This window comes from Equus quagga, chromosome 9 (genome assembly GCF_021613505.1).
Source record: "Equus quagga isolate Etosha38 chromosome 9, UCLA_HA_Equagga_1.0, whole genome shotgun sequence".
NCBI classification, from domain to species: Eukaryota; Metazoa; Chordata; class Mammalia; order Perissodactyla; family Equidae; genus Equus; species Equus quagga.
The window spans coordinates 62,535,076-62,561,883 of record NC_060275.1 but is presented as its reverse complement, the minus strand read 5'-3'; the positions used below and the strand labels follow the sequence as shown (position 1 = coordinate 62,561,883).

Below are 26,808 nucleotides of genomic sequence, written 5' to 3'. Positions count from 1 at the left end.
GCTAACAGGTCAAATATGCACAGCACAGAACGGCTAACAGGTCAAATGGTTCTCCTTTTTCTCTTGGGCAAATAGTTGAACTACATTTCCTGGACTCTTATGCCATTAAATGCAGTTATGTAACTGAGTTCTGGCCAATGCATATAGGTAGAAATTATGTAGTCACCCATTTTCAAGTTTAGTCCCTAAAGCCTTCTCATGTCAACCATCAGTTCTTTCCCCATTCTCAGGCTAAATGGAAAGATTCCCAAACACCTGGAGGATCTCAGTCCCAGAATAACTGCATGGAGCAGAACTAACCCGTATCACCCATGACCGTACTACGACTGAAGCAAGGTACCAAGTCTTCATGCGTTAAGGCACTAAAATTTTGGAGTGGTTGGATACGCTAGTTAGCTCATGGTAATTAAATGGAGGGATTAGCACCAGTTGCTATTTCATTGGGAGGAGTAACCAATTTGGGTGGAAGGTGAAACAGAAGGTAAAAACTAGTATAAATAAAACATAGTTTACATAAAAAAATGAAAACAAAACTAATAGGAGGACATAAAGCCACAGCAAGAATAGGTAAAAGCCAAAAGTAGGTGAGGAATGCCAACAAAAATTCCTGGATATGTGAAAAGGAGATAAATGAATGAAAACAGACTTAACAGTACTGAGAAAGCTAAAACATAAATCTGTGACAGGAGAACACAGGTAAGGAGGAACAGGCTGGTGTCTGTTAGACAGTCCCAGAAAGCTTCAGGAGCTGCAGGCACAAGACACTTCTGAAGGCAGCAGCATGGGGTTAACATAGAGGATTGCTTCAAAGTCCTAAGACAAACTGTTAGAGCCACCAGGTCACCTATGTTGCGCCACACAACGAGACAATTACCTTCCCATGTCAATGTAAACGGCCGCAGGTTTTGGCCTCTGAATAGACTGAAACAGAGAAGTTCAAGACTTTGAGGTCTTAGGCAACGATGAAGCCTACTCATAGAACAATGACCTCTCCACCTGCTCCTGGTACCTGGGTCTCAGCTGGTACAGCCCTCAACACCTTCCACAACACACACATAGACACACACACACACACGGCCCCCCTCAGTCAGAAGAAGGGAAGACCCTTTCCTGTGGAAAGTGGCCCAAGAGTCGTATTTATACTGACATTTGGGGGTGTCCAAACAAAACACCCTGGTTTCCATCTGAGCACCCTACAGGGATGCTCACAATTTCACAAGCCCCAGCATGGTACCCAGAGGTTTTACTCGCTTTTCAGGACCTCATTCTTAAAAATGAAAGGACAACTAAGATCCACCAGAGATTTGAAGACTCCAATAAATACACACTAAAATATGCAAATAAAAACACTAATAACAAAAAAAGGAAATTTGAGAAAACAGAGATAATAGAGCAGATTTAAACCAGAAAGTTTAAAATATAAAAGACTCTTTGATGAATATGCTTAGAGAGATAAGAAAAGATCTGTGAAATAAGAATGCTATTGAAAATAGGGAAATGGCTCCATTTCTGTGAAGAACGTGGAAAGTCAAAAAAAAATTCCGTTTGCTCCATAACAATGAGAAAAAGCCAAATAATCTAAAAAATCATGCATTTTCTTGACCCCATCAGAGAACCGAAGTTCCAAAGCAACAAAGTAAAGAGAAATCCAAAGAGGGACAAGTTCCCCTAGGGACAGACAAGAAACCCAAAATATTCTGTCAGTGGCAAAGCACTGGAGAGAGAGGATATCTTATCCCAGTGGGTTACAAGAACTCAGCATTCTAGTCGATTCGCGAAGACTAAGTGAGGGCTAGCAAGTCTGGAGCAGCTGTCCCCAGACATGAGGGGACTTCACCCCCGCTCACAAGCTCTTTGCACTGTGTCTCCCCAAGTGCTCACAGGAAAGATTGTGAGCAAGGCAGCAGAGTGGAGAGAGCTTCCCTCCAGAGCACTAAAGACAAAGAGAAAAATTTTAAGGCAGGCAGAAGGAAAATAAAAATTACATTTAGGCGACCATAGATAAGAGTCACAGGAGACTTCTGCTCAAAAACTATGCTAGCCAGAAAACATCACAGTCATGCCTTTAAAGAAAGGAAGGTGGAAAAGATCTGTCAACCCCGAATTCTATATTCAGCACAAATGCCTAAAATATTAAGGTAACATAAAGGCTTTTTCAGGCAAACAATATCTGAGGTAATGCATTTCCAGCAAACTTGTGCTATAAGAAATTCTAAAGAAAGCTCTTCAGGGAGGAGCATGATACCAGATGGAAACATGCATCTATACCAAACAATGAAGAGCACTGGAAACGTGGAACATAAAGGTAAACAGAAGATGTATTTCCTTACTTTTCATCACTTTAAAAGATAGTTTCATGATCTAAAAGAAACACAATAATACAGACAGAGGTAAAATTGTTTTCACTTCTTGTTTTCCTTGTTTCTTGTTTTTATAAGAACACAGAGTCAACTGGAAGTAAAGACAATAAGATCAAAGAGGATGGGAGAGAGAGAATGGAAGTAAACTACTGTACGGTGCTTACACAATAGCAAAAGGGGTATAATAAAGCAGACTGTGGTACGTTGAGTAGGTATATTGTAAATCCCCAAGTAGCTGATAAATATTTTTTAAAGAGGTAAATTAAAAGCCAATGTGAAGATAAAATAGGAGCATTAATAATACTCAATAAAAACTTTTTAAAGGCAGGAAAGGATGAAAAGAGACCAAAAACATATGGGATAAATAAAAAATTACTAGAAAGGTGGAGGATTTAAATCCAATCATACAAATAAATATATTAAATGTAAAAACACCCCGATTAAAATAGAGGAGGTCAAACTGAATTAAAAAACAAGGAAGAACCAACCATATGCTGTTCACGAGAGACCCACTTTAAATATAAAGACATAAATAGGTAAGATGTAAAAGTTTGAAAAAAGATATGCAATGTAAGCATTAATCAAAAGAAAGCTGAAAAGGCTATAAAATATGTGAAAAAGGAGACTTCAAAAAAAATTACCGGGGTAAAAAGAGGCATTACATAATGATAAAGGGATCAATTCTTTAAGAGGACAGAACAATTATAAAAGCATATGCACCTAACAATAGATCTTCAAAATATACAAAGCAAAAACCTATAGAATGGAAAGAAGAAACGCATAATTATAGTTGGAGACTTGATCCTCTCTCAGTAATCAAGAGAACAAGTAAATAGAAAAGCAGTGGATACAGCAGACATGAACAACACTCAACTAACTTGAACTAATTAACATTTATCAAACACGCTACCCAAAAGCAGCAATATACACATGCTTTTCAATGGATGTAGAAAATTCACAAGAAAGACTATATTCTAGGTCATTGAAAAAAAACCAAAACACTCGGTTCATCCTTCATAAACATGTGTGTTAAAATCAACAAACCTTAAGGAAATCAAATCTAACAATATGTAAAAAGGAACCTGCAATCCAGGAAAGTAAGGTTGGTTCAACATTCACAGATCTATCAATCTACTTCACCTCATCAACACTAAAGAAGAATAAAGCGGCGGCCAGCTCACGGCTGCAGAGACAGCATTTGACAGAGCTCAGTGCCACCCCAGCACACCAGAAAGGAGAGAACCTCCTCAGCCACAAAAGGACAGCTGACATCATACTCGACAGTGAAAGACTGAGTGCTTTCCCCATAAGATTAAAACAAAAGCCAAAAATGCACACTCTCACCATTCACATTCAGTATGAGAGGTCCTTGCCAGTGCAATAGGCAAGAAAAGTAAAGTCAAGACATACAAGTTAGAAAAGAACAAATGTGTCTTTATTTTCAAATGACATGATCATCTATCTCTATAGATTATCCCAAAGAAGCTACAAAGGAGCTACCTGAACTAAGGAGTGAGTTGAAGAAAGCTGCAATATATAAAAGCCTACTGCATTTCTACAGAGGCAATAAATCATTGAAAATTTAATATTTCAAAAAAAGTAACATAAAAGAATCAAAAAACACTAAATACTTAAGGATAAATCTAAAAAATGTGCAAGACTTGTATCCTGAAAATGACACAATAATGATGAGAGGAATTAAAGCATATTGAAACAAATGAAGAAATGGAGCATTTTTTCTGGACTGGGAGGCTCAGTAGCGTTAGGATGATCAATAGACTCAAGGCAGTTCCAGCTAAAGCTCAGCAGGCCTTTTTGGTTTTCCTTTGTAGAAACTGAAGAACAATTATATGGAAATTCAAAATTGATATTCAAATTAAAGAAATAAACTCTAAAAATAAAACAGCTTTACACTACCTGATAAAGACTACCAGGAAGCTATATAAGCATGACGAGGTGGGTCAATGTAAAGATAGAGACATAAATCAATGGAACTGTGAAGAGTCCAGAAACAGACCCACACACATATGGTCAATGTGTTTTCCACAAATGTGTCAAGATCATTCAAAGGAAAACAATCTTGTCAACAAATGTTGCTAGAATAATTAGAAATCCACGTGTCAAAACCAAACAATCTAACCTTGACCCCCACACTGCACCATCTATAAAATGCCTCAAGGTGAAGCCTAAACATACAAAACTTCTAGAAAGAAGAGAAAATCTTATGCCCTTAGGATACAAAAAGATTTCTCAGGACCTAAAAGAGATGAATAATAAAAGAAAAACATCTGATTAACTGGGCTTCATTAAAATTTTAAAAATCTGCTCTTCAAACAACACTTTTTAGAAAATGACAATATGATTCACAGACTGAGAGAAAATACTTGCAAAACACATATCTGGCAAAGGAATTGTGTCTAGAATATATAAAGAACTCTTAACACTCAATAATAAGAAAAGAAACAACTAATTTTTAAAAAATGGACAAAAGACTTGAATAGACATTTCACACAAGGAGAGATATGAATAGCAAATAAGCACATAAAATGATACTTAAGATTATTAATCATTAGGGAAATGCAAATTAAAACCACAATGAAACACCACTACACGTGTATAGAAAGGCTAACACTTTAGAAACTAACAAGCGCTGGCATGGATGCAGAGTGACTAGAACTCTTATATATTCCCAGTGCATGTGCAAAATGGTACAGCCCAGAGAGAAAACAGTTTGGCAGACCCTTATAAATATAAGACCCAGCAATCCTACCCTTAGATGTTTACCCAAGAGATGTTTACCTAAACACAAAGGTTTAGAGCAGCTTTATTAATAACAGCTAAAAATTGGAAACAACTCAAATATACATCAATGGAATGAATAAGCCAATTATGTTATGTCTGTAAAATGGAATACTGCTTAACAATAAAAAAGGAATAAACTACTGGTACATACAACCGTGACGCATCTCGAAAGCATTATGTCAAATGAAAGAAGCAAGGCACAAACATCTATGTGCCATATCAGTCCATTATATGACATTCTGGGTAAATTTATAGGGACAGAAAGAAGATAGCACTCTGCAGAGCCTGGGAGTAGGAAGGGGGACTACAAAGGAGACTGATGGAACTTTGGGAGGAAATCAAAATACTCTGTTACTTGATTGTTAAAGCATTTACAGGTCTCTATGCAGTCATCAAAATTCATTGAAGTGGACACCTAAGAAGTCTGAATTTTGCTTTATGTAAATTATACCTCAACAAACCAGATTTCTAAAAAAGGGGTCAGGTATATTTAAAGAACTGAAAACAGCCCCCAGAAATTCTGGAACAATTTAAAAACCTAAAAGGAGTATCAGAGGATAAAGTTAAAGAGATCTCCCAGGAAATGTTATAGACATAGAGAGATGGAAAATGGGACAGAAAAAATAATTAGAAGATCGGCCCAGGACCTCTAGCTTCCAAATAATGGAAGCTACAGAAAGACAAACAGATGAAATGGAGAGGAGGAATCTATCAAAGAAACAAATCAAGACAACTTCCCAGAAATGAAGGGACAAGACTTTCCAGCTGTAAAAGTCCACAGAGTGTTAACACAATGAATGAAGAAAGACCATAAGGTGGAGCACCAAAATTTCTGATGACTGGAGAGAAAGAGAAGACCTTGAAGGCATCCGGGAACAGGGAGGAAGTGGGGGCACAGTCATGGACAAAGATTAGGTGATATCGAACCTGAAGTGAGTTCTCTCACCTGTTGAGCAGCAAGCCAATCTCTGACACCGGGTATAGTGGAAGAAAGTAGGAATTTTATTATTGCACAGCACTGAGCAAGGAGAAAGGGCAGCTAATGCTGAAATCCCAAACTCCCCAAAAAGCTCAAAGGAAGGGTTTTTATGTGGGGTTTTAGGTAGGGGCGGGGGAGCATATGGCCTTGCTAGTCAGAGCTTTCCCACCAGCCTGTATCTCTTTGCAGGGAGGAGATAATCCAGGTGCTTGTCCTTGGCGGTGTCTGTCTCCATGGAGGACAGTGGATTCTCGAGCCAGGAAGCCAGGGAGTAAGCAGGGAAAGAAATGTTTTGGTTTTAACCCCATATATGCTGGGTTTACTGTAGGGAAACTGATATCAAGATCGGTATCATGTAGACTTTGTATCCTGCTACTTTGCTGAATTCACTTATTAGTTCCAACAGATTTTTTGTGGACTCTTTAGGGTTTTCTACATATAAGATCAAATCCTCTGTGAACAAAGATAATTTTACTACTTTGTCTCCAATTTGGATGCCTTTTATTTCTTTTTCTTGCCTAATTAGTCTGGCAAAGACTTTCAGTACTATGCTGAAAAGAAGTGGTGAAAGTGGGCATTCTTGCTTTTTTCTTGATCTTAGAGAAAAAGCTTTTAGTCTTTCACCACTGAGTGCGATGTTCCTGTGGGGCTTTTCATATATAGCGTTTATGTTGAGGTTGTTTCCTTCTGTTCCTAAGTAGAGTGTTTTTATCATGAAAGGGTGTTGCATCTTATCATAGGCTTTTTCTGTATCAATTGAGATGATTATGTGGGGTTTTTTCCTTCATTCTGTTAATGTGGTATATCATATTGATCAATTTTCATATGTTGAGTCATCCTTGCATTCCAGGAATAAAACCCACTTGGCCCTGGTATGTAATCCTTTTTAATATGATGTTGAATTCAGTTTGTTAGTATTTTGTTAAGGATTTTTGCAACAATGTTCATAAGGATTATTGGTCTGTGGTTTTCTTTTCTTGTAGTGTCTTTTTCTGGCTGTGGTATCAGGGTAATACAGTCTTTATAGAATGAGTTAGGAAGTGTTCCCTACTCTTCAATATTTTGGAAAAGTTTGAGAAGGATTGGTGTTAGTTCTTCTTTAAATGTTTGGTAGAATTCACCAGTGAAGTCATTAGGTGCAAGGCTTTTCTTTGTTGGGGGACTTTTGATTACCGAGTCAATCTGAATGTTATTTTATTTAAAATATTTTTTAGAAAGAAATGCCATTTTTTGAATATTTTTACATACCAGAACTTGTGGATAAAATGTGAGCAAAAGAAACATACTCCTTGCTAACAATGTTCACAGAAAATTTGTGCCTGTATTTTGAGAGATCTGGTCTTGTTCCATTTTTTGTTTTCATGTCCAAATTTTCTAACACTGTTATTAGAAGGAAAAAGCTTTACAAAGGGTATATTTATCAAATGCTTCAAAATTGTTTCCATACTCTGTAATCCAATAATTCCATTTACAACAATTACAAAGTAATAACAAACATATATAAATATATTTTTTAAAGGATGTCTTCCATTGTTATTTAAGAACTAGAAAAAGTCAATGTCCAACACAAAGTAAAAACCTAAATAAACTGTAGTGTACTCATAATATAGATAATCATGCAGTCATTAACAGCCAGGTTCTCAAAGACTATTTAAACAAAAGGGAATATGTTCAAATTATATTTTCAAGTAAAGGGGGTGGGGAAGGCTACAAAAGCAATGAGTGATAAAATCACAATTCTAATTTTTAAATTACACATATATATCATATATATATACATATATAGTGTCAAGTAAAAAGACAAGATGATTAAAAATAAATAACAATAATAATGGCGAGCTCTATCTAGCGGTGGGATTAATAATTTATTCCTTATAATGCTTCATATTTTAAAAATTTCCTATGATCTATAACAAGAAAAAATATAAATTTTATTTTAAAGAAGTTTGACTTATAATAAGTCCACAGCTCGGCTTCATCGGTGATAGCATGTTAGGATCCAATGGTACAATAAACAGGTTCATAAAGAGGAGAATTTAGCTGACTGAACACTCTTGACAGAGAAAGAGAACACCATCCTGTTACAATGTCTCCAGAAAGCGTGGAGGGAATTCACGAAATGCCTCGGGGAAACTGTGATACGATTTGCAATCAAGCTAAAGAACAAGAGAAAGGATAACGATATTTGTGTTGCAGTGGCAGGGTCATCTACTGATGGAATCACCGCAATGCCTCATCGGACCTCTGGTAGAGAATGTCTACCTGAGGCACAGACTCAATCACATAAAACAGTATCGCACATCATATCAAATGGCCACAGAAAATTGTCCCACAGCAAAATATGCAAGTTCAATTTATTTTTCTGCATTGGATAGCTTTTTGCTGTCATATTAAAATGCATTTACCACAGAACATGATATTTACAAGAAAAGAGAGCCTTACAAGGCCAGGAACCCAACTTATTTCCCTGGCCCATCAATTCACAGAGCCCTTCAGACCACAAGAAAGTGAATGAACAGTTCATCCATGTCTTCTTACTCGGTCACTTGCCAAATCGCGTAAGTAGCAATCGCAAAGTGTCTCATATCTTCCCAGCCCCATTCCAACAGCACTAGGTAAAGCCCATACTCCTTATGTTCATAGACAATGCATCTCTCTAATGGTCTTCCCATTCCTCCTTTTTAATCTGGCCTACTATTGCCAAATAAATGCTTAAATATAGTTATATCACAAAGTTGTCTAGAAACTCCTCATTCTGGCTTTGAAAGATCTTTCATAAAATGGCCTCAATCCTTTAATCCTACTAATGCCTTACTAATATTCCAAAACTAAAATGAAACCCATTTCAAACTCCTGACCTCCAGAACCGTAAGATGATAAGTTTGTGTTGTTTTAAGCTACTAAGTTTGTGGTAATTTGTTACAGAGCAGTGCACTGTCATATAATTTTCTCTGTGAAGCACTTCTTTCTCTTTCTGGCCAGGTGTTACCTCTTTGACTAATTTCCTTGCTATCATCTGTTGCAGTTATTGGAGAACTCACCAAACAGTCCCTAGTAAACTGTCAGCTCCCTGAGGTCAAGGATGGCTGCTGCCCAACCTCACTACCCCATCCTCCTCCATCAAGTTCCTATATAGTGGCAGAAACAGACGGCAGCACAATGACTAAAATAGGAATCCACGACTCCATACCACTATAAGTAAAAAACTGAAAAATAAATAAATCACAGGGGAGCATAAGCCAACTGGTAAATATAGAAGGAATAATGGAATTAGAAAATTACCATTTGGCAAACATCATACTAATAACTAATTCACCAAATGAACATCAATAGATGCTAAAAACTAGTGGGTGAAAGTTTGATGAGGAATAGAATATTTACATAATCTCAAAGTCACTCTCCTGCAAGTATGTATTAATTACAAAAGGAAAAAGAGTAATTTTACAGTGGAGAAACTTGGCACATCCCTCTTTAATTAAGTGACCAAAGTTAACATTAACAGGAAAGAGACAGCCTAAACTCGTGCACCAGCTGAGATGATGCCCTTAGAACACAGCATCGCTCTGCGGTCCTCCTCCCAGGGGCACAACCCACATCTGCTCCTGAGGAGACATCAGAGAACCTAAAGTAAGAAGCATGCTACAAAATCCCTGTCCTGGACTCTTCAGAAGTGTCAAGTTGATAAAAGTCAAGGAAAGACTGAAGAAGTGCTGCAGACCAAAGGGCGCTAAGGAGCCAGGGCTGTAAACACACGTGTGACCCTAGGCTGCACCTGTCTTCGGCTTGCTTACTTGTTTCCACAATGGCTATGACTGGGGGACTGGCAAAACTTCCAGTTCGGCAACTTAATCTCAAATGGTTTTGCAGAGAGGAGTTTTTTTTTTTTGCTATTGTGACTCTTCCGAATCTTTAAAATTATTTCATATTTTAAGTAAAGTAAAAACATTTACAAGGCCAATCACAAATCAGTCTGAGCCTAATGTTTTAAGTCTCTTCTCCCCTCCTTTTCTCCTTCTGCCCCAGCCCCACCCTGCAGCCCTGCATATTATTCCCAATGTCCGTAATTCTTAAGTTTGCCAGGAACTTGCTGCCATCTTGGTTTTGTGCATACTCTTCCTTCTACCTAATATTCTCTTCCATCCCATTTCTCCATTAAAATGTTGCGCATCCTTCAAAGATTAATGCAAACACTGCTCCCCATGTGAAGATGTCTACATACGAAATTGGAATTTATATCTCCTTCTCCTGTGTTCCCCATTTTAAGTTTTCCTTCCATTACAATCAGGAGTCCATGTGTAGGACCTTCAAGCAGCGTGGTCAAGAGGAAATGGCAAAGGAGTTCCTGAAGTTAACTAAAGGGGCCTGCTACCAAATCCTCCACACACCACGTGAGAGGCCTAGGGCCAGGTACCCGGTCTCTCTAGACCTCAGTTCTTCAACTATAAAACTGAAATAATGGACAAAAACTTCACGAAGTTGCCATGAAAATAGGTAGACGTGTGAAGTCATCCTGGGCATTCAAGAAAAAGGAGATCCAAAAATACGATTGTACTTCACATTCAATATGATGGCTATAAACAAAACATAGACGACAAGGGTTAGCAAAGATACAGAGAAATTGAAACCCTCACATGCTACTGCTGGGAATGCAAAATGCTGAAGCTCCTGTGTAAAGGGTCTGGCAGTTACTCAGTAAGTTAAGCGCAGAATTATTATATGATCCAGCAATTCCACTCCTAACTATATACCCAAGAGAACTGAAAACATGTTTGTGCAAAAACTTGTACATAAATGGTCATAGCAGCACTATTCAAAATAGCCAAAACGTGGAAACAATCCAAATGCCCATCAACGATGGATAAACACATTGTGGTTTACCTATACAATGAAATGGTATTTGGAACTAAAAAGAAGTGATGTGCTGATACATGCTGCAACATGGATTAACCCTACAACCACGTGAGTGAATGAAGGCAGACACAAAAAGCCAGATATTATATGATTTTGTTTACACGAAATATCCGGAATGGGCAAATGTATAAAGACAGAAAGTAGATTAACGATTGCCCAGGGCTAGGGGGAATGGAGGGTGAGGGAAAATAGCTACATTGTTCAGAGTTTCCTTTTGGGGTGATGGAAACATTCTAAAATTGATTGTGGTGATGGTTGCACAACTCTGTAAATAAATTACAAACCTCTGAATTGTACTCTATGAATGGATGAATTGTATAGTCTGTGAATTATATCTCAATAAAGGTTTTACAAAAAATAAATAGATCCCTTCCTCCAGGAACCATGTTTTATCCTTGCATGGTCCACTCTGCAAGCACAGACGTCACTGTGGAAATGTGTGCTGAAGTGAACTCGAGTACAGCTGCAGTCTGTGCTGCAAATGTGCACAGCAATATGCATCTGACTGTCGTCCTTCCAGGGGACCTGGTCCCGCTGTCACTCAGATGAGCCATCACGGTTTCACAGAGCTTCCTGTTCACCTGTCCAGATGAACGAGGAGGCCGGCTGGGGTGGAGGCTCCCGTCATCAGCTACAGAACAGATTTTCACACGTAGAAGCCTGTTGATAGAACAGCCTCCACAACACTGTTTTCACTGGTAAACAAGCCACTCCAAGCAACTAGAGTACTGGAAATTCATACACATACAAAGCAATCAGGATTACTTTCAAAATAGCAATACCATTCAAAAGAACTGAAAAAGCAAAAAATGTAACTTTCAGCTGACACTATTTAATATTCTTTAACAGAGAGATCTAGTTTTAACTGTACAGAGTTGGCTCTATGATGTACCACCTAAAACTCTGCTGCCAGATTTTACTGCAACAAAAGGACTCAATTTGCCCCTATTTGTAAGGAGATGATTCCTAACTGGACATTGCCCGGCCATCACCAAATGAAGATCGAGATCTCACTGTGAGGCCCAACCACCTTCCTGGAAAGGAAATGCTAAGGTTTGTGTTATTAGGGTTTTCTATATGTCTGCCTAACACCTTTTTGTCATTTTGTAGCTTCAACGAAAATTCCAGCAGATTGCTTCTTCTGAAGGGATAGAGGGCCCTGCCATATTTTTTAGTCCTCTCTAGAAAGATACTGGATAGAATATGTAACACCTTGGATGAAATTTATATCAGTGAAAAGTACCTTTGCATGTTATAGTTTACGTGTTTTAAAAACTGGCCTTCTTTTCCTCTTTCTCTCTCTGAAGAGGCTCTTTTATCTGGAATCTATGAGAATCTGAGTGTACACAAGGGGCAACTATACAGATCAGCACGTGCTGTTCTACTTTCAAGCACCTTAATTGCTCTCAGAAGCACAATTATACACACACACACACACAAACTATGACAAATGTGGCAAATACATTTTTTTCTGACAATAATGTAATTACAACCGTAACATAAAATTTAATGTAAAAATCTATAGGCATAAATGATGTTTAAAATATAAATTCACTTTAAGTAAAATAAATACAGCTAACAAATTGTGAAACCAAATTACTAACAGAAACAAATCATTCAAACAGACAATATTAGTTTCTTTGCATCTTTTACTATATTTAAACTCCAAAAATAGATATACATGAATATAAAGTATGTATAACAGAGCGTATAACACACAGACACAGACACACACACATTTCAAGCAGTCTAGCCCCAGCCCGGTCCCGGGGAAGAGAATATCTGAAGAGCGTGTGAATCGGTTGGTTCTTCTTTTACAATCTCATGTTGAAATTCCCATTTGTGAACCACCTAAGTACTCAGCCTTCTGCCATCCTGCTTCAGGGTCCTTCCACTGTCCAAGGCTCAAACACGTCCTCTCTTATGCAGTTAACAGGGACCTAACATCTTTGTGCGCTCATGTTTTCACACTAACTTACAGGCCAGCATAATCATAACTTATCATTAGCCTTAAGCAATTTTGTTTTCTGCTAAGCTGGAATGGCCTTCACCTAATTTTTGCTCACAGTCCCTTTGCATATATTTTCATTACACTCCACTCTCTTATTCATACCTTGATTAAATGGCTGATCTACTTGAATTTTCATTTTACATATCACCATCTCAAGTGGAAAGTTTCCCGGGGTTCAATGACGGCCACCAGGAAGGGCCAGCCCGCTGCGCCACCAGACAGGAAGCTCTTCATGACACTGGTGAATCCATCTTAGGGACGGGTAATCATACTGTGGAGGAACATTCTAAATAACTAAACTTTTTGACTTATTTCCCATTTTTGTTTTTACTTAGCACTCAGAGCAGCCTCAGATACTGTATTAGGAATAAAAACATTTAAAAAGAGTGGATTACATTATGAATATAGAAGCAAAATTCCCCTACATGATATTGGCAAACCAAGTCCAGCAACATGTAAGAAGAAGAAGAAGAAGAAGAAGAAGAAGAAGAAAAAAAAATATATATATATATACACACACATATATATATATACCCACACACAAAGACTTGTGAGATTTATCATAGGAATACAAGATTTGTTCAGCATAAAAAAGCAATAATAGAATAACACCACATTAATAAAGAACCATCCTTTCATGATAAAACAAAGTAAGAATAGAAGGGAACTTCCTCAACCTCATAAAAGGCATCCACAAGAAACCCACAGCAAACGTTACACTTAATGTGGAAAGACTGAGCACCGCCCCCCAAGATGAGGAAAAACAAAAGGGTACCTGATCTCAGCACTGCTGTTCAACAGGGTGAAGGTCTAGCCAGAGGCATGCGGGAAGACGTAGAGGCATCCAGAATGGAAAGGCAGAAGCAAAAGTGTCCCCACTTGCAGATGGCACAACTTTGCAGATAGGAAACACTAAGGAGTCCACACACACAAAAACCGTTAGAGCTAAGAGACAAATTCAGCAAGGTTCAGGATATAAGATCCATGTACAAAAGTCAATTGTGTTTCTACATACTAGCAATGAACACTCCCAAGATGAAATTAAGAAAACAATTCAATTTATAATAGCATAAAAAATAATAGACTAGACAAAGACATGACAAGAAAACTACAGACCAATATCCCTTATGAATGTAGATACAAAACTCCTCAACGAAATAGCAGCAAAATAACCCAACAGCACATTAAAAGGATTATACACCACGAAAAAAAAGGGGAAAAAACCTCCACACAATCATCTCAATAGATGCAGAAAAAGCACCGGACAAAATTCAACACATTTCATGATAAAAGTGCTCAGAAAACTAGGAATAGAAGGGAGTTTTCTTAACATGACACAGGGTATTTTTTTAAAACCCACAGCTAACATCACACTCAATGATGAGAGACTGAAATCTTTTCACCCTAAAATTAGGAAAAAGACAAGGAGACCCACTTTCACCCCTACTATTCAACATTGCACTGGAAGTCAAAGCCAGAAGAATTAGACAAGAAACAAAACTAAAGGCATTCAATCTGGAAATTTGAACCTTTTGGAATTTTGCCCTTTTGACAGACTGCACCATTCTATATAAGAAAACTCCATAGAATCCACACAAAAAACCAACTAGAGCTAATAAATAAATTCAGCAAAGCTGCAGGATACAAAATCAGTTGTTTCTCTGTGCCAGAAATAAACGATTCCAAATGGAAATAAACAAAACAATTCCATTTACAATAGCATCCAAAATAATAAAATATCTAGGAGTAAATTTAACCAAGGAGGTAAGAGACTTTTACACTGAAAACTAAAAACCACTGCTGACAGAAATTAAAGCAGACCTTAAAAAGCAGAAAGACATTCCAGGTTCATGGACTAGAAAACTTAACATTGTGAGGGTGGCAATACTCCTTAAAGCAATCTACAGATTCAATGCAACCTTTATCAAAATCCCAATAGTCATTTCTCCAGAAATGGAAAAGTCATTCTTCAAATTCATATGGAACTGCAAGGGGCCACAAATAGCCAAAACAATCTTGAAAAACAACAAAGTTGCAGGACTCACACTTCCAGATTTCAAAACTGACTACAAAGCTACAATAATTGAACAGTGAGCTTTTTGCAATAAGACAAAAAAAGAAATAAAATATATACCAATTGGAAAGGAAGAAATAAAACTTTGTTCACAGATGACATGATTGTCTGTGTAGAATATCCAAAAGAATCAACAAAAAAACTCCTGGAACTAATAAGCAATTCTAACAAGGTTGTAAGATACAAGGTTAACATATGAAATTCAATCTCTTTCTTATATACCAGTAATGCCAGTATATCTACACCTATATACCTACAGACCAGTATATACCAAGTGAAATTTGAAATTAAAAACACAATACCATTTACATTAGCACTCAAAATAATGAAATAGTAATAAAATCCAACATGTACAAGATCTATAGGAGGAAAACTACAAAACTCTGCTGAAATAAATCAAAGAGCTAAATAAACGGAGAGACATTCCATATTCATGGATAGGAAGACTCAGTATTGTGAAGATGGCAGTTCTTCCCAACTTGACCTTTAGATTCAGTGCAAGCCCAGTGAAAATCCCAGCAAGTTATTTTGTAGATATTGACACAATGATTTGAATGTTTATAAGACTCAGAATAGCCAACACAATATTGAAGGAAAAGAACAAAGTTGGAGGGCTGACACTACCCAAGTTTCAGACTCACTATACAGCTACAGTAATTAAGAGAGTGTAGTATTGGCAAAAAAAAAAACCCAGACAGATCAATGGAACAGAACAGAAAGCCCAGAAATAGACCCATATAAATACAGTCCACTGATCTTTGACAAAGGAGCAAAGCAATACAGTGGAGCAAAGACAATCGTTTCAACAAATGGTCCTGGAACAACTGAACATGCACATGTAAAAAAATGAATCTAGGCACACACTTTACACCGTTCACAAAAACTAGCTCAGTATGGATCACAGACCTAAAGGTAAAATGCAAAATTATAAATCTCCTAGAAGATAATACAGGAGAAAACAGATTACCTTGGCTTTGGAGATACTTTTTAATATGACACCAAAGTCACCATTCCTGAAAGAAATTAATGATGAGATGAATTTCATTAAAATAAAAAATTTCTGCTCTGCTAAAGACATTGTCAAGAGAATGAAAAGACAAGCCATAAAGTGGAATAAAATATTTGCAAAAGACACATCTGATAAAGGACTTATCCAAAATATATGAAAAACTCTTAAAACTCAACAACAAAACAATCGGATTCAAACAAATGGCCAAAGACCTTAAAAGACACCTCACCAAAGAACATTTACAGATGGCAAATAAGCATATGAAAAGATGCTCCACATCATATGTCATCAGAAAAATGCAAAACAACAATAAGATACCATTACACACCTATTAGAATACCCCAAATCCAAGACATTGACAACAGGAAATGCTGGCGAGGATGTGGAGCAACCGGAACTCTCGTTCACGGCTGGTGGGAACTCAAAATGGTACAGCCGCTTTGTAAGACATTTTGGCAGTTTCCGACAAAAGTAAACATACTCTTACCATACAATCTGGCAATCATGCTCCTTGGTATTTACCCAAAGGAGTTGAAAATTTACATCTATACAAAAATCTGCACATGGATGTTTCTAGCAGCTTTATTCATAACTGCTGAAACTTGGGAACAACCAAGATGTCCTTCAGTAGGTGAATGGATAAATAATCTAAGATGCAGCCAGACAATGGAATATCATTCAGTGTAAAAGGAAATGAGCTATCAAGCCTTGAAAAGACATGGAGGAATCTTAAATGCATATTATTAACTAAAAGAAGCCCATCTGAAAAGGCTACCTATGTATGATTCCAACTATATGACATTCTGGAAAAGGCAAACGGTGGAGACAGTGAAAAGGTCAGAGGTTGCCAGGAGTTTGGTGTGTAGGAAAGATGACCAGGCAAAGCACAGGGGATTTTTAAAGTAGTGGCAATACTCTGTATGATACCATAATGATGAACACATGTCATTACACACTTGTCCAAACCCACAGAATGTACAGCACCAAAAATAAACCTTAAGGTAAACCATGGACTTTAGATGATTTTGATGTGTCAACATGGCTTCATCAATTGTAACAAATGCACCACTTTGGTGGAGGATGTTACTAAGGGGTGAGGATATGCATGTTTGGAGGCAGGGAACACAAGGGCTATCCCTGTACCTTCCTCTCCATTTTGCTGTGAACTTAAAACTTTCTAAAAAATAAAGTAAAAACAAACAAAAAAAACACAATGGGGCTGGCCTGGTGGCACAGTGGTTAAGTTCATGTGCTCCACTTCAGCGGCCTGGGACTTGCGGATTCGGATCCTGGGTGCAGACCTACATACTGATCATCAAGCCATGCTGTGGTGGCATCCACATACAATATAGAGGAAGACTGGCACAGATGTTAGTTAGCTCAGGGCCAATCTTCCTCACCAACAAAACAAAACAAAACAGTGTGATACTGGCATAAGGATAGGCATATACATCAAATGGAATAGAGAGTCTAGAAATGAACCTAAACATCTATGGCCAATTGATTTTCAGCAATGGTGTCAAGATCATGCAATGGGAAAGAACAGTTTCTTTAAGAACTGGTACTGGGAAAATTAGATAACCAGATGCAAAAGAATAAAGTTGACCCCTTCACTTCAAACACAAAAATTAAATCAAAATAGATCAAAAACTGAAATATAAATTTATAACATATTTAGAAGTTATAATTATTGAATTATAAACTCAAATATAAAAGTATAAGATTCACAGATAAAAACATAGGGGTATGTGCTCATGACCTCAGATTTGGCAATAGATTCTCAGATTTAGCACCAAAATGCAAGCAACAAAAGAAAAAAATAGATAAATTGGACTTCATCAAAATTAAAAACTAGTGTACATAAAAGACATTGTCAAGAATGTGAAAATACAATCTATAGAATGGGAGAAAACATTTGCAAATCATTTATGCAATATGAGTTTAATATCCAGAATACATAAAGAACTCTTACAATAATAACAAGTAAAGAATAAGAAATGGATATAATATTTAAATAATTTTTTTTAAGATTTTAAAATTTTTTTCCTTTTTCTCCCCAAAGCCCCCCTGAACATAGTTATATATTCTTAGTTGTGGCATGTGGGACTCTGCCTCAGCATAGCCTGATGAGTGGTGTCATGTCTGTGCCCAAGATTCAAACTGGCGAAACTCTGGGCCACTGCAGCGGAGCGCGCGAACTTAACCACTCAGCCATGAGGCCGGCCCCTAAATAATAATTTTTAAATAATACATAAATAACAAAAAGACAACCCAATTTAAAAAATGAGCAAAGGATTTGAATAGATATTTCTTTGGGTTTTTGGGGGGGTTTTTTCGGTGAGGAAGATTGGCCCTGAGCTAACATCTGTTGCCCATCTTCCTCTTTTGCTTGAGGAAGATTGTTGCTGAGCTAACATCTGTGCCACTCCTCCTCCACTCTGCATGTGGGACACTGCCACAGCGTGGCCCAATAAGTGGTGTGTAGGGATCTGAACCGGCGAACCCCAGGCCGCCAAAGCGGAGTGTGTACACTCAACCACTACACCACTGGGCCAGCCCCTGAATAGCTATTTCTTGAAAAAAGATATACAAATGGCCAATAACCACATGAAAAGATGTTCAGCATCACCGATCATTAGAGAAATACAAATCAAAACCATAATGAGATACTGCTTCATACCCAGTAGGATGGTTTTAATTAAGAAAACAGAAAATAACAAGTGTTGGCAAGGACGTTGAAAAATAGCAACATTGCTAGTGGGAATGTAAAATGACACAGGTGCTTTGGAAAACAGTTTGCCAGTTCCTCAAAATGTTAAACATCGAATTGCCATGTGACCCAGCAATTCATCTCTTAGGTAAACATCCAAGAGAAATAAAGACATCTGTCCATGCAGAAAATTGTACATGAATGCTTATAGTAGCGTTAGTCATAATCGCCGAAAGTACAGACAGACCAAATGCCCGTCAACAGATGAAAGGATAAACAAACTGTGGCGTCTATGTGCCATGAACAGTATTCTGCAGCAAGAAGGAAGGAACTGCTGACACATGATAAACTCGCATGGACCTTGAAAGCATTATGCTAAGAAAAAGAAGCCAGCCACAAAAGGTCATGTATTGTATGATTCCTTTGTATAATGGATCCAGGATAGGCAAATCCATAGAAAGCAGATTAGAGGTTACCAGAGGATGGGGGCAGGCAGGGAGTGGGGGGTGTACAGTGTAGCAAGTACAGGATGTTTTTATGGAGTGAGGAAAAAGTTTTGAAATTAGAGAGAACTGGTGGTTTGCATAACCTTATGAATACACCACCGCTGAACTGTACACTTTAAAATGGTTAATTGTATATTATGTGAATTTCACCTCAATTGAAAAAGAATAGAATGCTCAGGAACAGATTCAATAAAGGAAGTGCAGGGTTGGAGACTGAAAACTACAAGATGTCACTGAAAGAAAGTTAAAGACCTAAATAAATGGAAAGATGTCCTGTGTTCATGGCCTAGAAAACTCAGTATTTTCAAGATGGTAGTGCTCCCCACATTGATCTACAGATTCAGTGCAATCTATATCAAAGTCCCACTTGGCTCTTTCTGACAAGCTAATTCTAAAATTCACATGGAAATGCAAGGGACTCAGAAAAGTCAAAATCTCAAAGAGGAAGAACAGAGTTGGAGGACTCACACTCTCCATTTCCAATATTTACTACAAAACTACAATAATCAAGATAGTGTGGTACTGTCATAAGGACAGACATAACAGACTATGGAGCAGAACTGAGAATCCAAAAATAAGCTCATACATCTATGGTCAACTGATTTTTGATAAATTTGCCAAGACCAATCAATGGAGAAAGAATAGTCTTTTGTGACAGGTCTTCGTGACCTAAGATTAAGCAATATTTTCTTAGACACCAAAAGCACAACAACAAAAGAAAAAATAGATAAATTGGACTTCATCAAAATTAAAAACTTTTGCCCTTTAAAAGAAACTATCAAGAAAATGAAAAGACAAGAGGGTCCAACATCCAAACAAAGAACTCTTACAACTCAGTAATAATAAGACAGAGAACCCAATTAAAAAATAAGCAAAATAGGGGCTGGCCCCGTGGCCGAGTGGTTGGGTTCGCGCGCTCCGCTGCAGGCGGCCCAGTGTTTCGTTGGTTCGAATCCTGGGCGCGGACGTGGCACTGCTCATCGAACCACGCTGAGGCAGCGTCCCACATGCCACAACTAGAAGGACCCACAACGAAGAATGTACAACTATGTACTGGGGGGCTTTGGGGAGAAAAAGGAAAAATAAAATCTTTAAAAAAAAAAAAAAAATAAGCAAAATATTTGAATTATTTGTTGAAAGAAGATACACAAAAGCCAATAACCACATGAAAAGATGCTCAAGATCATTCGTCATTATAGAAATGCAAATCAAAACCACAATGGGATAGCGTTTCACACCCAGTAGGATGTCTGTAATAAAAAAGATAGACAATAACATGTCGGTAAGGATGTAGAGAAATTGGAATTCTCATCCATAGCTAGTGGGAATGTAAAATATGCAGCCTCTTTGGGAAATAGTTTGCCAATTCCTCAAACACAGAGTTACCTTATGACCCAGCAATTCTAGCATTATACCCAAGAGAAATAAAAACATACATTCACTCAAAAACTTAAACATGAACGTTCATAGCAGCATTATTTGTAATAGTCAAAAAGTGAAAACAAACCAAGCATCCATCAACTAATGAATGCATAAACAAAACGCAGTATATCCATACACTGGAATATTATTTGTAAATCAAAAGGAATGAAGTACTGATACATGCCTCAACATGAACCCCGAAAACATTACACTAAGTGAAAGAAGCAGACACAAAAGGCGACATATTGTATGATTCCATTTACATGAAGGGTCCAGAACAGTCGAATCCACAGAGACAGAAGTAGATTATCGATTGCCTTGGCCTGAGGGGGAGGAGAGAATGAGGAGTGACCGCCGATGGGGACCAGCGATACTGCATTTGGGGAGATGGAAACCTCTGCAGTAGACAGTGGGGATGGTTGTACCTTTTGAATATACTGAAAAAACCCACTGAATTGTAAACTAAAAGGGTGAAATTTACAGTATGTGAATTATATCTCAACAGAAAAAAAGAGCAGATGAGGAATCTACTGCAGAGAAACCAAGTACTTATAGGAATTGAGGCTGGGGAGCCAGTATTTTAGTGTATAAAACACTCGCTAGTTTGCAAAAGGACTGCTAACAAGTGTGTGAGGTTTAGAGGCGGATTAACTGAAGATTCTAATGTAAACATTGTACATCGGGACGAAATCTCAGGATTTTAAACCTGTTAGAGAAGATAACTTGACCCTAAAGTAAAGAATTTCTGTCGCTAAATTAGTCTATGGTAAAACCATCACTCAGATTTCAGCTTGGTGACATTTATATAACCAATCAATTCTATGGTGAAAACTAGAAATCTAGACTGAGTTCTGCTGTTACTTTGCTGACTTTATGAACTAAATGGCTTCCGATTCCTGTTGAGAGGCCCTTAAGCCTCAGCCTCAGCTGGGGTGTGGGAGGTTTTCTCCCCTCAGGCCTCAGCTCCTGTGAGTGATGTCAGGAATCGAGACATCTACTTCTTAACATGCTGCACAGACTATTTCTGGACGCGCACAGCAGCAGGAGACGGGTGAAACGCCGAGCCCTCCAGGCAGTCTGGCAGGGCACCTGCAGCCGCCAAGAAGCGGCTTCCCAGAGGGCCCGGAACACGTGGGAGCTGCAGCTCCAGGCCGCCGGCCCAAACCGCGTGTCTGGAGACCCACAGACATCTCACCTTGCCTTAAAGAACTTTGTTCTAAAGTCAGCTTTACAGAAAAATAGGACAAACAACTCAAGATCTGTCTACATGGCAAAATCAGAATTACAGAAGATGTGATTTATTTTGTAAAACCTTTCTAGACTAATTGGATATTTTTGAATAGGTTATGGTTTTCTTATTTGTTTTGTTTTGTTTGGCTTCTTAATTGTTTTTTGGGTTTTTTTCCAAGATTGGTCCTGAGCTAACATCTGTTGCCAATCCTTTTTTTTCTTCTTCTTCTCCCCAAAGGCCCCCAGTACATAGTTGTATATTCTAGTTGTAGGTCCCCCTAGTTGTGGCATGTGGGACACCGCCTCAGCATGGCCTGATGAGCGGTGCCATGTCTGCGCCCAGGATTCGAACCAGCGAAACCCTGGGGCATTGAAGAGGAGCGCATAAACTTAACCACTCAGCCACAGGGCCAGCCCCTCTTGCTGATTGTTTTTAATTCTTGATTTTTTTTTTTTTTTTAAAGATTGGCACCTATGCTAACAACTGTTGCCAATCTTCCTTTTTTTTTTTTAAGGATTGGCACCTGGGCTAACAACTGTTGCCAACCTTTTTTTTTTTTCTGCTTGATTTCCCAAACCCCCCAGGTACATAGTTGTATATCTTAGTTGCATATGCTTCTAGTTGTGGGATGTGGGACGCCACCTCAACGTGGCCTGACGAGCAGTGCCATGTCTGCGCCCACGATCAGAACCCTGGGCCACCGCAGCGGAGCGCGCGAACTTAACCACTTGGCCACGGAGCTGGCCCCTAATTCTCGAATTTTTTTTTCACTGAATTCAATAATTTGATGAGAAATTCTAATATTTCTCTGTATTTAAGTGTAAAAAATTAAAAAGCAGCAAAATTCCAGAATCATTCAAATTAAAAGGTTAAACATCTGCTCCAATCTAGAATGACATATTCCTTAATCTATATTTCTGCCTTTACACTTTTTTTTTTTTTAAAGATTTTATTTTATTTTATTTTTTTTTCCATTTTCTCCCCAAAGCCCCCCGGTACATAGTTGTATATTCTTCGTTGTGGGTTCTTCTAGTTGTGGCATGTGGGACGCTGCCTCAGTGTGGTCTGATGAGCAGTGCCATGTCCGCGCCCAGGATTCGAACTGACGAAACACTGGGCCGCCTGCAGCGGAGCGCGCGAACTTAACCACTCGGCCACGGGGCCAGCCCCTGCCTTTACACTTTTTAATGAAGGAAAATATATTTCTTCTAGCAACTTGTTTTAAAAATGCCAAGATCACAAAGTCACTATATTTAATTCATTCTTAAATTAAAAAACAGAGACTTGATAGAGCAAGTCTCTAAAAATTTAATATTTCTAATAATGAAGAAAAACAGGAAGAAGCCCTCCATGCGTGTCCAGTTGAGCCGTTAAGCTGGTTTGGTGAAGGCGCCTGGCAAGTCCAGAGATGCACTGTGGAATTAGTTCTCACCTCTTAGATTTCTACAGGACTACACTTAACTTCAATTTCTACATTTAATAATCTTATGGTTCGGTTAATTAATTAATGTAAGTTATAAGATAAATTAGCAACTGGAAATAGCTAGTTTTAAATCTCAACCTACAGCATTGGTACTCATTTCATTGGATAAAAAAACTTCCAGCAACTTTTTTTTAATGGCTGCCCAGTACACCTTTACCAACACAGTCCATTTTCATTATGGGGAAGAATGTGCAGATTTCAGACATTTGGGTCACTTGGTGGTCAAGAGAATATTGCATAGTATTTTTATCATACATCTTCTATTGAAATGTGGATTGCACAAACAAAAATAAGAATAGACATTGCCAGTCACACAGGAATGACTTCAAAGAACACTGAGCCAGTCCACTCACCACCGGGTACTACCAGTGTTCTTCCATTCTCCTGACACCAACCAACCAGCTGGACATAAGGATTTATGTCCATCACACCTGCAAAAACAGGATTCTATTTTAGATCCCATATTCCTCCATGCCAGAGAAAGAATCCAAGAGTAATGACCATTCTGGATATTAAGAGACACCATGGAAAATATTACTTCATAACTAAAATATAATTTTACAGCTAAGAAGAATTTGAAGTAATTTTTAATACTGTATTTTGTAAACAGAGCAAGCAAACTTCTCTTTTACATAAACTTTTTGAACTTTAAAAGTACAAAAAATGTGTTTGACTATGACCGTTTGCCAGTGATGTCCTCAAAGACTGAACATTTTAATAAACATCATCTACCACTTCTCGCTAGCAGCAAGGGAAAATATTAATAGGCCAGTCCAAACTTCAACAGGACAGCCTCATCAGACTCCATATGACTCCATAGTTCCTCCCTCTTCTTTTCAAAGAACCCAGACTATCCTACCTCAGATGCATACAACAATTAATCCACGCTCTGCTTCTTAGTTCAAAGAAGAAAACAGGGCCCCTGCACGTCTACGCAGAACCACAACCCTCAGGTTGTCTCAACGACCTGTTGGTTATCCAGTACATACGGTGAAGACATGCTACAGGAATTATTTTTGCCATGCCCTCTTCCATATTTCAGGTTTTTACCCAGAAAACCCTTTGAACTCATGCACTGTTAGTTTTTTAAATAATTAATTTTTAAAATTTTTTATTGGGGTAACATTGGCTTATAATATTGTATAGGTCTCAGGTATACAACGTTATAATTCGGTATCTGTATATAAAAAAACAAAACAAACAAACAAAACAAAAATACACTTGTGTGATGCTAGTTTAATGGCATCATAACACACATTTCCTCTGCCCCCACAGGCTGTTGAACAATTCACTCCTTTCTCCCTGAATCTTCCCTTTCAAAAACAGGACAGGCCAGGGTCAATATTTTTCAGGAAAAAAAGTACTGCAAGTTCTTAACTTCCCCTTCCCGGAAATGCTTTCCTTAGAGACTAAAAACAACACAGTGCAGTGCCCTGACCTGGGCACATGGTCTCAGAGAAGGCCCCGTTAGGTAACCTCTCACAGAAGGGAGAAGTTTTTCAAGCTTTTTAATTCAACAATTCCTGTGATGAGAAGGGAGCGATCAGTCAGCCACTCAATTCCCGATGCTCATTACCTTAAGAACAGTGACAGAGGTGAAATGAGAAGAAATTCTTAACACCAGACATGAACACGTGAAAATAAAACATACATTGGTGTCTCACCAGTAATCGTAACTATCACCCCAATCGTCCAAATGCACTAGCGGCGATCTTTAACAACGTTTGCTGGGGTTGCCACACGCCAAGGAAGGGTTCTTCCTGTCGACAGCTTCCAGCTTCACTCCAGCCCCAAGTTCCTTAGGCCCTGGTCCATTCCAGCACAGCACCAGAGGGAGAAGGCACAAAAGCAACAGGACACCAACAGGACTGAGCCACTGTCAGAATCTGTGTGATGTTTAGTATCAGCACTCACCCTCCGGAACCTATGCTCTTCAGCACCAAAATTATCATTTACTTTGATCTAAACTGGAATTAGTGGCTTTTTCAATATTTAAGGAATATTAATATTGAAATAATTGAATTGAAATATTTGAAATAGAATTCAAATAACTGAAATATTACTATTTCAACGTGTACTAATCCATGAATAAAATTACAGCTGGAAAAAAATCCAAATGCTTCTTTTAGTATCTGCATATTTTTTAGTATTAAAAAATACTACAGATTCTGATTTATAGTAAAATAATAATAGCAAAACCCCACTTTTTGTATAGCTATAATTAGGCAGCCCTGCGATTTAGAAAGTATATATACAATATCTGGGGACTAGGGTTTTTCTCTACTTCTTACTATGTATACTGAACCCTGATTTTTGTTTCGCTTTAGCACATTACATTTTTAAAAGAAATTTCACATTTCTATAACTGTCTTTCTTTGACACAATTCTATGGAAACACACAGCAGTTGTACAACATTTATTTCAAAATCAGGACACTGTGGTCTTGAGAAGTTGAGCAGGGACACAGCCCGCAGGTGGCAGGCCTGCCCTGGGCCCCAGGCTTCCCTTCCCGTCCCTGGTGTGCGGCCTCACTGTTGGGCCAGAGACGGGCGCAGAGGAGGTGGGATGCACTTATTTCCATTCTCTCCTAGACTTCTAGGTCGACGGGGATGCAGACTGCACAAGGAGTGTGCTCTGCCCAATCCTCACACTCTCCTTGAACCTGCGTGGAAGGTCACCCTCATTCTCGCTGTACTGAAATACAACGAGGCTGGGTACACTTGAAGTCTACCTTGGGGGTCTACTGGTCTTCAAATGCCAAAACTAAGTTTAAATGACGAACTCATAGGAAGCAAAAAGAAAAAACATTTCTAAAAGGCATTTTAAATTTTAGCAGGCTTTAAATATAAAGTTTTCAATTCTCTCCATCTAATTGAAATATTTAATTGTACTTTTAAAGGGGAAAAAAAGAAATGCCCATAGGAAACTGACAAATTAAGTGAAAAGAGTGAGAGGAAGCTAGGAATTCTTAAAAGACTAAAATTCAACAGACTATATAGGGAATTTTAAGAAATTTAAGCTCAAGGAAAAATCTGATTTATACTGAGGAAGAAAATACTCACAGAACTTGTGTGCCTGAATAATTTCCTGGGAGCATTTTGCAATCTGCAGGCCTTCAAGTAATCCATCCAAAAAATGTGATCTTTTCTATAACCTAAAAAAGGTACAGATCCCTCAAAATACCCACAAGATTAACCATGTGCATATTAACTACATTATTCTTACTCAGTCGTCTGCCATAAATTCGATGTCCCTTAGCAGACCACAAAAGATTTAAATTAAAACCTCTAAATTATTTCAATGTTTTTTA

At 38.1% G+C, this 26,808-nt stretch overlaps 1 protein-coding gene across 1 annotated transcript in view; it reads right to left on the bottom strand.

Annotated features, from left to right (window-relative positions):
* Positions 1-26,808, bottom strand: part of L3MBTL4 (L3MBTL histone methyl-lysine binding protein 4) — a 282,590-nt gene that overhangs the window by 248,128 nt on the left and 7,654 nt on the right. The window contains 3 exon segments of the mRNA XM_046671181.1: positions 23,852-23,929; positions 25,146-25,315; positions 26,562-26,671. Coding sequence (XP_046527137.1) covers positions 23,852-23,929; positions 25,146-25,315; positions 26,562-26,671 — 358 coding nt within the window.